Source organism: Zonotrichia leucophrys, chromosome 3 (genome assembly GCF_028769735.1).
Source record: "Zonotrichia leucophrys gambelii isolate GWCS_2022_RI chromosome 3, RI_Zleu_2.0, whole genome shotgun sequence".
Classification (NCBI taxonomy): Eukaryota; Metazoa; Chordata; class Aves; order Passeriformes; family Passerellidae; genus Zonotrichia; species Zonotrichia leucophrys.
Window position 1 is genome coordinate 54,585,249 of NC_088172.1, and position 18,411 is coordinate 54,603,659.

At 37.3% G+C, this 18,411-nt stretch overlaps 1 protein-coding gene across 5 annotated transcripts in view; it reads right to left on the minus strand.

The window, feature by feature from the left end:
- Positions 1 to 2,249: 2,249 nt before the first annotated feature.
- ADGRG6 (adhesion G protein-coupled receptor G6) overlaps positions 2,250 to 18,411 on the minus strand; it is a 113,977-nt gene continuing 97,815 nt past the window's right edge. For 3 of the 5 annotated variants that reach the window (XM_064708286.1, XM_064708285.1, XM_064708290.1), the window contains 6 exons: positions 18,129 to 18,397; positions 16,442 to 16,556; positions 15,128 to 15,411; positions 11,125 to 11,226; positions 9,018 to 9,170; positions 2,250 to 4,939 (listed from right to left, as the gene is read on the minus strand). In XM_064708286.1, the coding sequence (XP_064564356.1) occupies positions 4,764 to 4,939; positions 9,018 to 9,170; positions 11,125 to 11,226; positions 15,128 to 15,411; positions 16,442 to 16,556; positions 18,129 to 18,397 (1,099 nt within the window). In that variant the 3' untranslated portion in view covers positions 2,250 to 4,763. Of the gene's footprint in view, positions 4,940 to 6,985; positions 7,033 to 8,199; positions 8,748 to 9,017; positions 9,171 to 11,124; positions 11,227 to 15,127; positions 15,412 to 16,441; positions 16,557 to 18,128; positions 18,398 to 18,411 lie in introns of those variants that run through there. The other 2 variants (XM_064708288.1, XM_064708289.1) reach the window with 2 other exon arrangements.

Genomic DNA, 18,411 nt, shown 5'->3' on the forward strand with positions numbered 1-18,411 from the left:
GTACCACAATGTGCACTCATCATGAGTACTAAAACTGTTCCCTAGTGAGAACAACAGCAGAATTGGCTTTGAGTGAGCAGATGCCTCTGGGGAAGGGTTATCCTTCCAGAAAACATTTCCATGGGATTTATTTAGCCATTTCTGGTGTGGTGCTTATCAGTCTGATTTCTCATCCTGAGAAGAATTAGCTTCTTTGTGAACAACAGAAATATTATTCTAGATAAGTCTTCATAGAAATGCTGGAATTGTTCCCTTGAAGAACCATGAAAGATTTTCAACTTAAAGCTGGAGAATCAAAACCAGTAGTTTACAGTGACAAATGCACCAATAGCCATGGTGGTGTGTCCTACCTACTCCAATGGCCTTGATCCCATAGTTGGCCAGGGCGACACAACCTGGGCAAGGGGCAAAAAATCATGTGAAAAGTGTAAGATGCAAAGAAGGCCTTGACAACTACCTTTTCCCTTCTTTCAGTTTCAGTTTCCCTTTCTCTTCTTTTTGTCCCTCTCTTCCTTTCTCTAGCATTACAGTAAATGGTTGTCCCGAGGATGGAAGTGTCACCATGGTTCCTGGAGCTCTGACAAATAAATGGACCGAGTAACCAAAGACCAGCTAAGTGGAAGGTGAAGGGGAAAGCCTCCTTAGCACATCAGTAGCTGGAGTGCTGGGCATGAAAGCGTGAAAAGTCTGCTCCACAGACTGGTTTGCATGATTGACTTCCCTGGCATTAACTTCCAAACCCTTTGCCTAAGTTGTTGACCCCTATGTGGGTTTGCATCTTTATATACAGCAAATGCACAAAAACTTTTTATAATGACTCCATGAATGACACATTGCTGCCCTGTAACTCGGTAGCTGTCCCTGAAGTTACATAGATGTGTCTGATTATAGCTCAGCCTTTCAAAAGTAATAAAATGAAGTGGCATTTTATGTAACTCAATGGGTTACAGTAGGAAGCTGTTAACAGTAGAGGATTAAAATAAAATTGTTCTTGGTATTTAAAAAGTGATGAAATGAGGAGAAAAATAAATCCACCCCCAAATGCTGCAAATCACTCCTTACAAGTTTGGCATCTGCCAAGATTCTACTTGGGAAAAAAAACCCAGGCTCCTTCCCTCAGAGGGTCCTCCCACACTCTTTGAGGCATAAAGCCCAAGGGCAGTGTTCACTGTCCACTGACACACACAGACAGACTGTATGTACACAGGTGCACCCAGCAGCCTCATTATGAAATGCCCCTTTTCCCACAGGGTTTTTTAAATGCTTTCTAAAAGATACCACTTATATCAATCCTCGTATTCTGTGCATTTTCTGTGACGAGACTTAAATGCAGGGGAGCAGATCTGACACATTTCAGCATATTCCTGTCTTTTTTAGAGGTAAGCAAGTAAGGGTAGGCCATTAGTGTGTGACATTTCACAGAATCACAGAAATTCTAGGCTGGAAGAGACCTGTAAGATCATCGAGTCCAACCCATGTTCTAACACCTCAACTAGATCATGGCACCAAGTGCCACATCCAGTCTTTTTTTAAACTCTTCGAGGGATGGTGACTCCACCACCTCCCTGGGTAGATGATTCCAGTATTTGACCACTCTTTCTGTAAAATACTTCCTCCTTAATTCTAGCTTGCATCTCCCTTGGCGCAGCTTGAGACTGTGTCCTCTTGTTCTGTCTGTTGTTACATTTGTTGTTTATACAGTAGTGTGTATTTATCACGTGACTGGCTGAATCAAAATTTTCAGTGGTGATCAAAGTATTATAGGTTGAATGAAAATATTGATAATGAGGGACTACATTCAGCTGCAGAGAAACAAATAGAAAGGAATAACTCCTGAGATTTAAATTATTCATTTGTATTACTTTAAAATATCATCGCAGCGTATTGTCAGTTGCCATGATTTTCTTTTAATTTCTATGCCGTGACTGCCACCGTAAATAAAAGAGATTGCATAACTTCCAGGTCATTCACTGAATGTGGCATTGAATAAATTACAAAAGGGAAAGGCATATTCTGCAAAATGTGTTCCCCTGATGAGATGGAGTTAGTCTTGCACATTTATTTCCAACATTTTGGCTAGGCATGTACGTGTCTCAAGTACTTAAAAAACCACAAGACTATTTTCCAGAGTTCCACTGTGTAATTTTTGCCATTAAACACTAAAAAGGAAAAATAAAAGTCAACCATTCACTATTAAAAGACTTTAATTATTTGGAACACTAACATAAAAATGTTTACTTGAAAAGGTTTCTTTCCATTTTAGTCCATCTTCAAACCTGTTACACTATATTTCACTGACTAGTATCACAAATTACACTGACAAGTTTCCTCAAAGTTGCAAAAGGTAGAGCTACAGTAAACTGTTTCACAAGTTACTTAGAAAAAACATATAAGAAATTATTCATTCCCTCTTCTTCTATGATGAAGCAGAAACTTAGCATTAAAGTAACAAGAACAGTCATTATAGTGCTAAGTATATTTGACATATTTAACCTCACAAATAAATAAATATGTACAAGGGAGGTTACAGCATGTCAACTACAAAACAGAAAGCTTTACATTGTAGAATTGAGAGCATTCAAGAGCAGCTAAGTGACACAGACAGTTTATGATTACTACATGGTAGTAAAAAAAGAGAAAAAAATCTTAATTCAGCAAAAATACAGGTAGATGTACATTAAACTGATAGGTTACAGCTCAGCTTCATCCAGGATGCTGTGGGTTTTTTATTTATATATTTTTCATCTGTTATATTTTATTGATTCCTCATTTTTTTCAGGAATGTTTGCTTCTCCTTCACTTTTGAACATCTTAATCAGGTAGAAATCTCACAGTAAGCTGCTATGTGAACACTATTACCTACAGTAGTTAAGCAAGTGGGAAGATAAAATATAAGTTCAGTAAATGCTTGTACATAATCTCTCTGTAAATTATTTCAATTATTAAAGATATCGGACAACACTCCTCCCTGTTATTAATTACAGTTTGAGTGAATGAGGCTGACCTCCATTCACACACCACAAATGTATTTGCAGTTATGAGACAGAGGTGTTGCTCAGGTCTGTGTAGTGACAGCGGTGCTCCCAGGTGGGATCCATCGGGACATCCTCGTCCCACCAGGTGTTTGCAGCCACGGGAAATGTGCCGTTTGTGCGGTCACAGCATTAAATGATCTCTGCACACAAAGGCACATGCAAAGAGCAGAGAAAGCACAAACACACATCCCTCATCACTGAGCATCCACCTGCTTGGCAATCAAAAAATCTCAGCACAACTTTATGCTCTCTGAATGCAAATAATTAAATACGTGGCTAAAAATATTTTGGTTAAAAAAAGGGATAATTGAAAAAATTAAAACCTCCATTAGGAGACATTCTCCTCTGAATGCCGTACTTGAAAAACCCTTTATGTTTCAGCACATGCCTTCAGAAACACGTGCAGCTACAATTTTTATAAAGCTCGCCATGGGGTGAAACATGGTTCATAAGGAGAGATGCCCTTTTGGCACTCAAGGTCACTTGCTAATATGTCACACATTTATAGAGAGTAAAACAAGTAAGCATTTTAGGCTCTTGTCTGTTTTCTGCACACACCCCCCCACAGCCCTCAGTGCCATGGACACAGCATAGCAATATGAAATCCCTTAACATTGCCTGAACATTTAAACTCTGAGCATCCAACAACCTCAGTCATGTCATCCAAAAGGACAACAAAGGGATACTGATACTGTTATGTGCCCAGAAAAATGTTATTTATTTTTGGTAAACATGTTCCAGGTTATCCTAATGTTGCAATGCCATCTGATGGAGGTGTCTACACATACAGTATATGTGAAATACAGAGATTGACACTCATGGGTTTACAAAGAATTCATCTTGCATTTTAAATATTTAGACTTAAATTTTAGCACCGTCCATAGTTTTTAGATTGTCTCTGGTATATGCTGTCATATTTACTGTGTGTATTGTTATAAAAAATATGTGTAGAGAGAGTTCTAGGTATATATTTATATAACTATATATAGTTGAATGCCTTTTTGTTATTTTGTTTTGTGAAAAAAAAACACTAAACACAGACTTGAGATGGAAGACACTGCATTTCATGCATACCAATCAATAAATGCTGAAACACAACTCTGTGTAAACTGTTTTTCTATGTATATGGATACAAATTTGCCTGCATTTACAGCATATGCTGTTTTGGTGAGTAAGGTTTGCATGACCAGGTATATTTAGGCAAAAATGTTTTAAAATAACCCTTTAAGGGGTGGTGGGGTTTTATTCACTTATGAATAAAGAGCACTAGACATTCAAGAAGCAAGAATCTCACTAGTGCCATTGGGAAAATCCATATTTTTCAAAACAAAAAAGACCATCATAAAACTGCTCAATAAAAGCTTGCCTGTACTGCATGATATGTCTGCTATTTTCTTCAGGAGTCAAGACTTGCTTCTGTTTGGATTATATTATTTTAAGTTAGGCTTGTGGTTCTTCAGTCTTACAAGATTATAATTAGCTGTCCAGGCATCATGCTGGCTGGCACACATTTAAAAACAGCTCAATATCATGGTAAAAAACTGTCGTTTTCCGCAACAGTAAAAACTTAAAAAAAATCAGTCCTTAAGTGGAAGCTGTTTGCAGAAGAACACTATAAACTGGGAAAAAATAACTGAACAGATCACATTTTATGACATTCAATAGTCTCAATTCCAGGCAGACATTTTGTATTCCTCTGATTAAAAAACCAGCAAATCAGAAACCCAGTTAGAACTTTGTGCTGCGACTAAATGTGTCGGACATGATATTTTTATAGAAGCTGTCGGAGTGGGGATTGCAGTATCCTTTGACTTTGTCTATAACCTGATGGACAGGGATGATTGATGTCTGTTCTCCATCCTCCTGGGCAAATTTTGAAGATGGCTTGTCAAGAAAAACATTCTCTAAGAGGAAGAAAAAGCAACAAGAAGTAGTTAGGGCCTCTTAAGCAAATTCACAGTTCAAAAGATGTGTCACTCCCACACTGATATGCCTTCAATTGTCACTACTGCTGAACTAAATTACTGCCCTAAAATAAGTTTTTGACTTAAGATTGCTTCTTATAAATTCTTTTGAGATATTTGGTTTTGTGGGCAGACCTTTCAGGTATCTCTTGAAATTATCCCTCTATTATTTTGCCTAAAGTGTTACTGACTCCTATGACCTTTTAACATATTAATTTACTGCTGATGCTCTGAATCTTACAAACTAAAAATATTTTGATAGCACTGGATCTCCATAAATAGTATCTTCACATAATAAAGTACTGTAGAATGACGGTGAACAGATTTAATTATTTCAACAGTGGATGCTTTGAGCTAGGCACAGAAATAATATAATCTGCGCTGAATGCAGCAGAGGATGTCTTTCCTCCTAATGCAGATAACCAGAGCCAAAACTTTGTGATTGCCTAGCCTCACCTTGTTTTTTCCATAACGTGCAGGCTGAAAACTAAGGAGGAAAGGATGTAAAACGGGGTCTCCCTTCAGAGTCCATCAGCTAGAGGCCAAGGGTGAACTGAAGAGGTAAAGAAGCAAGGCAATTCCCAGCCAGACTGGGAAAGTCCGCTTCAGCGGCTCGCATTCCTGCTGTTCAGAGAACGGTCAGTAGGTAGAGCTAACGCAGCGAGAAATGAGAAGGAGAGAGCTTGTCTCTCATTTTCTCAAGCATGCTGTCCTAACCGAGCTCTCTTTCTTATCTCTTCCACGTAGTGAAGCTGGAATAAATTCCCTGAGCCTGGGCAAGATCTGTACCACTGCAAGCCAGCAGTAAGGTGGAGCACCCTGGGAAGAAATGTCTTCTACAAGTGATATTTTTGATGGCTGTTTACTGGACCTCGGTGAAGTCATCTCCTAAAATTCATTGTTAAAGGATCATTTAAGAATTAAGCATACTACTTGAACCATGACTTCATAAAAAACTTTTCTTAGAAATAAACCAACTAGAAATGAAAAGAAAAGTAACCCATCCCTGGAAAAGTCATGATGCCAAGCCATAAAAGAGCACAAAGGAGAAATGGATTGCAGACAGAGAAATCAAACCAGTTTCACTCATTAAAACAGAAACAGGCATGTTGAGGCTTATCAGGATGAATTTTCAAAGCACGCAAGAATGTTCATGAATTACAGTGAGTAACTCCATGTCCAATGGCAAATTTCTGAGTACTGAGAGCCTTTCAAATGTATGCATTTACTAACCAATGGCTTCACATCTAAGTACAGGGTCAAAATCATGTATCCCTAAAGTGTGAGCTGTATGACCAAATTCTCTGCAGAGATCGTCTTAAGTTCTGATTCACTGAAGTGTTACAGAGGATATTTAAGTACTTTCTACAAGTAGTTTGGTTTGGGTCTGTAGACAGCTGGGGCACAAGATGCCGTAGTGACCTCTTTTGTTCACCCATGAGGGTTGATGCATTCTGTATTCAAGCAGCAGTTCATAGGTCGGCTTTCAGGCATATATAATTCATCATTAGGAGTAATTTTGGGTGCTAATGGATATAAAAATCTCAGTGTCTAGAAGACTAATCCAGTAATGGCCACAGACCAAATATAAGTATATTAAATTTTCTGTAATAACTTTGATAAATACTAAAGAATCTTCTGGAACCCAATCAGATTGTTTTTGCTTTTTAATGTATGCTTTGTGTATGGGTAATTTCAGGATAATCTCCTTTCCCCATACTACTGCTCACAGGCATTAATTTCAGGACAATGATGTCTGTTTTCTAAAATGGTCTCCTCTAAATGCTGTGTGCCCCATGCAGAGTGCAGACACCCAGAGTTTGAAGCATGCTTGTCCTTTGATTGAGCATCAGTGGTGCAAGATGTAATAGAAATAAGCAGCGTTTCTGATTAGCAAAATCCTCTGCGTCAATGAGGACATCATGCAAGAAGCATCCCTCCACCCTGTTCCAACCATGCATTCAACAAAAGCAATTCTCACTTTACCTGTAATGCTCCACCACTGATGCGGAAAGGGCCTTAGAAGACATTATCTACACCACAAACACATGAATGCTTGTGTCAATTCCAGGGAGCACATTATTACCGTATGTATCAACAAGACTTGCCAAGACATGTAGCTATGGCATTCTTTGCCTGCAGTTTAGCTAAGTTGGCAAACTGAGAAGTTCAGCTGTATTAACAATCAGAATCCGAATATTATTTTATATTACTTTTATTATTTTTACACATGAGAAGATATGTCAGTATTTAAAAACCTAGTGTTATCAAAAATTCCCGTGGAGTATCACAATAACGTGTATTTTGGAGAACAAAGTGAAACATATTAAAATTCCAAAAAATAAAAAGAAAACTGTTGTATTCTCTTAATGTCCAAAAAAATCTTCATGTTAAAACTTTGATTGCATTAAGAACTGCAATCCTTTTAAGGAAAAATTTATGCATGGGATTAAGCTAATAATTTTTGAAAAATATATATGAGCAAGTTTCTTTTAACTTTACTACTTCTTATCTGGAACAGTTTCTTTGTTTTACTTCAAGAACACCTTGCAAAAACTCCAGCACTAAGTCTTCTTAATTGATAGCCACATATTAAAGATGCTGTTTGTGGAAGACTGCTGGCAGAAGTGCTCCTGCAGGGAAGAGATGAATGAACAGGGCAGCTGGGTGCACTGCACACCGAACCTGACCTGGCAGCAGGGACAGCAGGCAGCCCAGGGAGGCAGGCACCAGCCCTGCGCTCCCAGTGCAGCTGTGAATAGCAGTCCTGAGAGCAAGCTCAGGTGCTATCAGTCATCAGGAATTTCTAAGATACTTCTCATTTTTACTGTATTCAAAGCCGATGTACTTCCTGTATGTTCTCAATAAAGTTTTAAGCCCTTAAAATGCCTGATGCACAATCCCTCATGCTAATGGATGCACTGAATCTTGGTCAGTGAGAAAACAACAGTGTAATTAATTTTAAAAAAAGGAGTGTTTGTGCCTAACTGGAGCAGGTAATGATCATCAATTAAAATAACAGAAGGTATTTCCTGGAAACTATGCCATGCATCAAGAAATGTCCCATCATAAATGAGACATTGGGGGCTTAACAAATTAATTAATACTTCAGAAAGAACATAACTTGCATTCTAATGGAATCATCTACTTCATATCTGAACATTTTTTTCTGAAAATATTTTAAAACAAGTAAACACACCTTTGAGTTAAATATGGTCGCAGATTTTATTTCCACTATATTTATAAAATAGTATTGTATAATAATGCTATGTGACTTTACACAGGACAAAAACATGCAGTCACAAAACCAGAGTAACAAAAAAAATCTGAACTATATAAGTGAATTTCTGAAATATTATCTCAGACACAACCAAACTTGCAAATCATTCCAGCTGCTCTCTTTCTTTGCTCCCTTAAAGTCTTAAATTTAGCACATTTTCACGGTATGAGTGGAATACAGATGATGCCTTTTATTACATATGCCATTGATATCTAAATAAATAAGCAGTAGATATGGCTATTTGCAGAAGGGCAAGACAATGCATACTCTGGGAACACAGTATCCATTTCCGAGTAGGCTCCATTTGTCGTTTTACCCATAAATGTTTTACAGTTAGATGAAAGGAGTTTAACCAAGACAATCAGCTGTGGACTTGAACTCTGAAGACTTGATTCCTATTTCCAGCTGTATTGCCAGCTTTCATGTTACCTTGGGTGAAGAACGCCATCTCTCTGTGCTTTGGCTACCCTGTGTTTACAATAGGATAATAAGCAAAATTTGCTTTCATCAAGCCTATTTCATTTAGTACGGGAACATATGGAGATCAGATCTATATATTGGATGTATTGCACATTAGGTAATGGTTCTTATTAAAGAGTAACATACATTTAAAAAATACTGGCACTATATGAATTGATGAAATTTTCTCTCTTTTACCTTGGGGTAGAAATGCTTGCTGTGCCTTTAACACAAATCTGTGTGCTCACAGATGCACTGGGTTGCAGTGCAAGAACTCACCTGTATGGCTGTTTCGTTTGCAATATGTATTCGTCGTAGATTTTGATTTGGATGTTAGGTAGGTTGAATTGGAGCCGATGGAACTAGAGGATAAGGATTTCCCAAGATTATCGGAACTCTTCTTTATAATATTGGTTGCTGTTTTGCTCCAATCTAAAAATGATTGAGAAGTTTTACATTAATAACTACCGTAATGAATACCTAATTTATTCAATTATCATTATTTCAAATATCTGATGCACTTCTTAGCATTGCTTATAACAAATACTCCATCCTTTTCCTGTTAGGTATCCTCTTGTTTCTTAAGAATGATAAAAGTATTCCAACTTGATTTACTCTACTAAAACAGTTGAAATTGGTGGTTCTGACATTCTAACAATAGTTTGTCTGGACAGCTGAACTGCAAGTATGACCTAGCTTTCCAGAATGCGGAAGAGCAGAGGAGCTCTGTAGCAGTATAGGGATACCAAACTTTCCTGACCTGAAGAGCAAAATCCAAAGGTGATAAGATCATTTACAACGATCTCATCATCTGAGGGTTTGATCTGCAGCTGCTGCTGCAGAACATACTACATACTACCAACTAGCTTGTTGTTTGGCATATTGGTGCACAATTTACATAATAAAGTTTGTTCAGTAGTTCACATTTAAAGAATTTGATCCAAACATTAACACAATAGGCTCCTATGCTGGAGCAACTTCTAAAATGAAATTAAATAGCTAATACCAATAAACTGACTGAAGAAAACTAACACTTAAAAACTCACCACAAATGTCCCAATACCAGTAGAATAAAAGTAGCTAACTAGTTTTGTACCATACAATTTTGGTAAGTGCAGGAGGTTTCACAATTTAGTCATCTTGCTGTTATTCACTGTTATTTCACTTCAATTAAATTCACAAAATGAAAGAGAAGTCCAAGCCAAAGACACGTGGGCCATTTTAGTCTTGATTTAAATCAAACCAAATTATAGTAAATTGTTGCTAGAGTGTTCAGGTTTGCAAGTTCACATTTGATTTCTATCTCACTGTTCTGCCTGAAAACAGTGTCAGGTTTATGGAGATTAAAACCAACCCATGGAGATAAACTGGTTTATGCCAGACATAATGACATCACATTAACCATACCACTGAAATATTCAAATCCTTAATGTTTTTATTTCTACCATATTCATATTTATTTCTACCATATTTACAAGCTGCCCAACAGCAGTAAAAAAAAAAAAAAAAGAAATAATTTGATCTATCTTTGTTTATCAGTTCAGGAGTTACAGGATTAATCACATAGAAACTGAACATATGAAATAAATTGGATGGGTGATCAGAATGAAAATGATTTTCCTAGTTTGTATTAACCCTTTGAAATAATGAATGAAGTTTTCTTACTACAAAATGAAAGCTTACCATAGAAAGCAATGACCTTATGTCACCTTACACCAGCTGTAGATTTGAACACTGGTCATTGAACAAGAACCATATGAGAAAGAATTATATGGTCCAAATCACCACATCAGACAGCAAAGGAAGAGCCAGTTGCCTGAACAAAGCAGTCTCATACCATCCAAGATGGCCAAAGGTGCAGGAAACTATAAGTATAGTGGCCCAAGCATTGCACTTCTCATGTGTCCAAACCAACGTCTCTCCTTTCACTCTGACTGTTCCAGATGAAGGTGAACTTCATTCCTAGAACCTAATCAGGCTTCTGTTAAGGGAATTTTCTACATTTCTGAGTCTCTAATAGTCTCTGAGTTCAATGGCTAAGGACAGGACAGTTTAAAAAAGGCAAAGATAAAAGCAAAAGAAGTTGTAACATTTCGATGCTACTTTTTAGAATTGCTCGTACATCAGCTTAACCATCCACGCAATTCAAAGTCAACATACTTTATTATAGGAGAAAATGAGTAAGACTGGGCTTGGAATGACAAAGTTTGAATCTCTGGATTTTTTTATTTTTAATTTTACTTTTAGGATCTGATGAGCCTTCCAAAACCATCACCCACATCTCTGGCTTACCTTGTATTATATTAAAATAACATAGCAAGCTGTTTGCCTGGACTTTTATAGACAACTGCAGCACCTAAGGAGGGGAGTTGTGAACTGCCTTTACCTGAATTGTCTGCCAGTCGGAATCTGCCACAACAGAGATGTCTCCTCCACTGTTTCTGCACATTTTCTTTCATAGCACAATGGAATACAAATATAAACAAACCTGTGACAAAAGAAAATGAACACCAAATGAAGCATGTACTTATAAACAGATTAACTGAAATTTGTAATCAGAAGACAATGAAATACAAACAAAAAAATCCTCTTAATATTTTGTTATTGCTATCCATGCATCATTTAAGAGGTATGGAAATTAACTAAAGTTTTCCCATCCTCTAGTTGCCATGTAAGTATGTGTAAATATACTCTGTATATCAGAATACAGAGATTAGGATGCCTTTTATTGACATTGCTCAGTGTTCATATTTTTCTTTCCTTTTTTTTTTTCTTATAGGAAAATGATTGAAAGGTCTTTTCTTTGAGGCAAATGACTATTCTGCACCCAACAGGAGTGTAAGAGAGAAACTGCAAAATAAATACCAATATTATTATATTAGCAAGGAGATATTTTATCCCCTGGATATGGTTCTGTATGTACAGAAATGTGGGCTGTATTCTTTTAAAACCAGACATCTTGTAAATAGCACTTAGGGGTGTCCTAATGTAGTGGGTTGAGTGCTGGCCAAGTGCTGAAAAAGCACACATGGATTTATGTACATCACATGCACGAACCTGAATGATTATGAAAATGAATATGCTCACAAGTTCTGATTAGGAGTCCAGCTTCTTGCTCCCAAAAAAACTAACAGATTTTCATACTCAATTGTAACAAATGTGTTTAAGAATGTTTTTGTGGAGCTGATTTTTCTCATGGAATTTTAAAGTTTTTATTTTCAAGACAGGAGATAAGCTTCCTACCATGTGATAAGGTAGGTCTTAACAGGGCATATGATATGTTTTCATCACCTACAGATGTACTTTGGAGCTAAATATAGTAGTTGGAAATGCTCCTGAATCTTCTCAGGCTGGCACTGGCTGTGGAATCTTTTATTGTTCTGTGGCTTAGCCTATTTCTTGTTTTACTTGTACTGTCTGTGAGAGAGCCAACCCGAGGCTGAACACCTGACAGCAAAATGCTATTGCAAGATTCCTCATGATTTTATCTTAGATGTGAATAAATGCTACATAATGTGTGCAAACATGGTCAAGTAGCTTCCTCTAAAACCATTTCTTTATGATTATCATGACTAGTTCTGAATACTAATGTCTACTATGTTTCAACTGTCATAACACAATGGCAGAGTATCCTTGGATTATAATGTTTTGGAGAATCAAATTATCTTGTCTCCTCCAAACTGCTGAGGCCTAATTTTGCAGTAATGCATGTCATTGAATTGAACTTGTATTTGCTTATCAGGCCACGTTGAGACCTCTGGAATAAGATAACTTCAGGTAGGGGCTGGGTCATGAGACACAATATTTCCAAAGTTTTTCAAGAGCTGATGGGGAAAAAAAAAGGAAAAGCACATTTTAAAAAAGGCATGACCTAATGCATCTCAAATGTGACCTTTCTTGGATTATGGTTACTGTATTTGCATTTGGTAAAATATTTTTCTATGTGATTTGTTTAAAGCACAGAGCAAGTCCAATGTGCAACCACTATCAGTTCTTATAGGGCTGGAGATATGAAGCTGTTTATGACCCAGAGTTCTTCTTAGGGTTTTTACACAGCTTACAAACTTAGTAAATCGATGTTTAATTAAATTACAGTGAATGTTCTGAATATTTGAAAAGAAAATGCATATTCCATAGTAATGCAAAACAAATGTACTGCATTAAGTACTTTGCCTTTGCCCTGTCTGGGCTTGGTCTCCAGAATTTTTTTCTCTGTATTTCATTATTCATTAAGTTTACAATGTGCTTTTAGTAGTACGGCTTTGGTTTTGGTTCCCAGAGACAAATCAGATTCTAGGCTTGGTTCTAACTTGGCTCTGACTTGAAAGTATTTGGCTTGTCCAGGCATATATATAAAACGAGCAGCCAAAAAAGAAATGTTCCCATATTTTTTACTCTGAGCGTCAAGGAGAGAGCGTCAAGAATTTCCTTTGTAGATGAAACAGCAAAGTACAGTAACACTAACAGTTGCTGCAATTTGCTTTTTCATTGCCAGTGCACAGAAAACTGCTGCTGGAGGCTGCTGGTATGGCTTGAAATACTCATACAGCTTTCAAAAGCATGAGAGAGAACAGATGTATTTACCAACATCTCCATAATTAAGCTGCTAATACTGATGAAAGGCTTGCCATATTGAAATGCTTTCTGCTGCCAGGGAATGCTCTCTGATACAGATTTGGCCCATTCCATCCCCTTACTGCTACACGAACACTGCACCAGTTATATAGGATGTTAAACATCCTCTTCCTTTATTCTTTAGCTTTGCCTAGCTCTTTCTGACACAGCAATAAGTACCTTCAGAGAGTAGATTTTTATCTCCTATTGCTTGATCTGACGTGCCTGAGCATGGACTGCATCATCATTGCTACCACAATCCATGAAAATCTCATCCCTCTTTTTTCTACATTTACTTCTCATCTTTTTCAGTTTCATCTTCTGACTTAGCTGTGTTCCAAATATTCATCTTCCATTAAATAGTGCCATTACCCCACTTAGGCAGTGTTGATCAACCTTGTATGCACTCTGCACATACAAGCTTAATTGATTGCAGTGGAAATTTTGGTTACAGAGAACTTGTTCAATTTGACCCTCGGCAAGGTTTTCGGAATTTAAGTCTTTTTTCATGTTCTTCCCATACTTCTGATCTCTCTAGGCCTGTGTGAATTTCTAACGCAGACACAATGCTGTAAATACTTCATTAGGCTGCTAGGGGAGTATCAGAATGTGTCCTTTGGAAAAAACAGTCTCTAGTAAGAACACCACATCCAAATATTTTTTGTCATTTTGCTTAGCATTTTAGTTTGAAACTGACCCAAACAAAAACCCACAACATGATTTTCTTTCCATGAAAGCTCACTAAATCTTTCAGCACAGTAAATGCATCTCAACTGTATCAGATAAAATCGGCACAGAGAGATATTAAGTACTTTTTCCGTAAAGAGAAGATATTTTGCTGACCCTAAGAAAATTTCATTTTTATCTCAATATTTGTGTTGCATAACATGTGTTTCTTTCAATGACATTCTTGAGTTTGCTTTTTGGGGTTTTCTGGGTTCCCATTCCCTTCCCCCTGGCAAGTTTAATTTTTATGTCAATATGTGTATGGCATAACACACTGACTTCCAATATCCTCCAGGTTTTCTCTTCATTGCATATTTAGTTGTTCTTTATAGGTGGATAGGGCAAGCACTAGTAGAGAATTTTATGGCAATTGAGACATATGCAAATTTTAGCTCTGAGTTAAATTTTTATAAATATCAGCGATATCATTCTGTAATTTATAACCATGTGATTACAATTTACAGCATTTTTCAGAAAGACAAGCTATGCTGGAAAAAGTGAAATATTGAAAACTTGAATAACAGAAAGAAAAATAATCTGACTGTAACTGTCACTGGATTTTTCTTAAGCAAAGACTATTCCATATGTCTCTGCTATCTCTCCACAATGAGACAGGACTGAATTTTATTTTATGAGTTTCTCATACCTTAATAAAATATTTATGATTTTCACAGATTCCCTACAGAAATAAAGTAAGGAAAAAGGCTTCCTATATTTGTTATAATCAGTGAAAGGAAATGGTGAAGGTCATACAGCATGTATCTCAACAGAGAACACTACAGACTGTTAGCTAGGAAGAGCTCTATTTAGAATATAGCTCATTTTATGGAAAAAGACATTGAAACCATAATTAATTTACATAAGATATTCAAACCAGCTGTAGTTGATATTATTATTCCACATAAGGGGAAACTAATGATGATTAAATATCAAAGGAAAACCTGGAGAGCCTGGATATGAGTTTCCCTGGTCCAATCATTGGGCATAGCATGCCCCAGAACAGTAATGGATCAAATATTATTCATTCACAGCACAAAAATTCAGCTTACCTTGCAATGAATTGAAAATTGAGAAGAGGTACAGGAAAGCAAGAGTTAAGGGACCCCAGGCAAAAAAGGCAAAGCCCCATGTCATGCCCAGGAGGAAGGTCAGGCTGACCACACTGCGGAGATTCCTCAGGATCTCTTCCTTGAGGCTCCGGTTGGTTCTTTTCCCATTCCTCCCGCAGATTTGCACCATCACCACAATAAACATGGCAACATTCATTAGAAACATGATTCCAAAGTAGCCGGCACAAGTCACGTAAAAGACAACTTCGTTCTTGATCCAGCAGCTGTAAAAAAATTTAAAATAAAATAAAATAAAATAAAATAAAGGAGCATTTTTGGTTAATGGAAACTGTCCTTCCATTAATCATACAACTAAAGGAAAATGAGCTGATTTCTGATACCACCGATGCAGAAATATAGTGTAGAATGAAACATTTGTCCATTTTCTGTTTGGAAACAGGATGAAGCCCAGAGGCATCTTAAGTGACTACGGCCCACAGTACTAAAATATGAGAAATCTGAGGGTTGTATCACATTTTAGTTAAAACTAGTTAGAAAAAGCGGGAAATGGTGGGAACTGCAATCCCATCATGAACAAAGTTCGGACTCAGTACACAAAAATTCACTGCTGTCATCTGTGTGAAGCATTGAGTGCTTTAGAAACGGAATGGGCAAACTTGGATCTTCACTGTCAAAATCTCAAGTTTCTACCACTGGAGCTAAAGAAGAACTTGAACATGACTGTAGAAGAAGCAGGACTTTTGAGGTAGCCATTTGACAGACAGCCATAGGAGAGCTCTAACTAATTCCTCTTGCAGCAAATGGCCTGAATGCTCAGCATGATACTATAATAAAATTTAAAAAATTGAAGTTTTATTTATCACAATGAGGCTTTGCCAGGCAAGGAAAAGAGCACTCACATAAAAATTTTGGCATTTGGGGTTATTATCTGGACTTCAAGAGAAGAACATAGAGGACTATTGAACTACATTGGCAAAAGGCTGCTTGACTTACAAAGGAAACTATTTTTATACAAATTCTTTCTTTGGTCTTACCTAGAAAATATACTTTTCATTTAAGACAAACCAAAACAAGTATTTTTATTTTATTTTCATGAAAAAAACTTTTGCCAGAGGCATGTTTGTTCCTGGCATTGGGTAATGCAGATTTACCTCCAATTTTCCTAACAGCCTTCTTCACATTACAGATCTTAATCATTCAGAGTTTTGCTTCTTTTTGCTTGTTTAATGCACCATTGACTTTTCCAAAGCAACTACAAATGCTAAATTTCAAGAGATCAAAAGAAATACTCACAAGTCATCTCCTCCTTGCCCGCTTGCATCTCTGCCATATAACTGTTTGCCATAAATATGACTTGCATTTGTATTAGCACTTGCTAAAACAATTGCTATCACCAGAGCTGGCAAACCTGTAACACAAGAAAACTCGTGAGCTGTCAAATCTCCTAAACTTTCAAATTCACCAGGCTAAGCTGAATTACTGATATCTCTATCCCTATTACTTTAGTGCACAGCATCCTGAGAAAACTGCACTGAGAAGGTAGAAGGAAACAATTTTCCAAACAGTACAAATATACAGAACTATCAAAACAATTAACAGGCATTAATGAATAAGCCTTGTAATGTGCTGTAAGGCAGAAGAAGTTTGGTATGTGATAAGGAAATTAAAATAAAATAATTAACTAAAGTAAAATAATATCCCTTAATTACCCAAAGTTAAATTTGCAGCTGCACACAGGCTCTCATTATACAGTGAAAAGATTAACAAATTATTAAAATGGGATCTAGTAGAGGAATTTTTTGAGGTATTTTTTTATGCTAATGTGAATTCATAAAGTTGCGTAACTGGGGAGCATGAACTTAAATCTGTAATTTCTCCACTGTTTCTCTCAACCACATTATATTATCTGCACCATATTATATATCTTCTACAGCACTATACATATTATATGTGGTCCCCTTGCTTCCATAAAGCAAACTATGTATTTTTTAATATAAAAGCAGAGGGAGTATTTGGGAAAATGGACAACTATGCAGAAGAAAACTCTGCAGAAAGGTACAGCTCACACAAAAGAAATGCATGTTTCCTGATATGCCTTATTTACATGTCTTATCCTTGCTATAACAGAACAGATTCAAAGGGGAAGAGGTTAATTTGCTTTTCCGACCACTCAGTCCTTGTCCTCTGCTGAGGTTGCCAAAGAGGATGCTAGTTGCCAATGGAAAGACATCAATTATCAGCTGCACTGAGGTCAGTGCTCTAGCCTAAGGTTAATGGCTTTGCATTGTGTTGTATGATTTCAAACACAATATGCGCATTCAGGGAGAAACCACAGATTCCTGATACAGACAAAAATGAAGAATAAAAGTCTTGCTGCCTGAGCCTTGCAGTTATTTTTCAGTATTACTTTTTCCATTTCTGTCCTGCTGTGTACATTGCTTAGGGCAGCCAGGATCTCTTGGTGGTTTAAATGCTGTGCTGAATCTCAGAAAATTTTGGTTGTTTGTCATTCCACAATAGGCTTTGTGCTTGTTGGCAAGAAAATTTAAGCTGGAATTTAAGTTTTTGAAAGTCAATGCAAAACCTCCATAGGCTTTGCAGTAACTGCAAAAGTTTCTGCATTCATTGTGTGACACAGCCCTCCAACTCTGACACAGCACTCACATTTCCCCTCTCCCACTCTGGCCTCTTTGGAAAACAAGACCAGTTTATCTGGTCTCTCCACTCATTCTGGGGCTGGGAGCTGCCCTGGGTGGGGAGTGCCAGTGAGAGTGTATTTACACAGAAGCACACAGGGGAACTCGGTGACAGAGAGGGCTGGCTGCTTGCCGGCACTGCTGCAGGCTGGGGAAGGAAACCACACACTGATATAAATTCTACTCTGTATTTCTGATAGAGAGCTTTTATATAGCAGCATTTACAAAAAGCATTTTATACAGCAGCTTCCATCCTATGTAAATATTGCATCTAGTGAACTCACCCCAGCCAATGATGCAAAACTTCAGTATGTATCGCCGTATGTACGTGTTGAACACCTTCACTAGAGCAATGTACATGTGAACAGCTTCCAGTCCCATCCATGTAAAGGTGGCCAGAAGAAAAAAGTGCAAAAGTGCAGCCACAGCTATGCAGAGGCCATCAATATCAAAGGATGCAATCCAGCCATCAAGCAAAAAAATCAGGTTAAGAAAGAGCAGGGCTGTGCTCAGATTCATCAGGATTTTGGATGGATAATCTCGTCGTAGCTTCCTAATGAGAGAAGC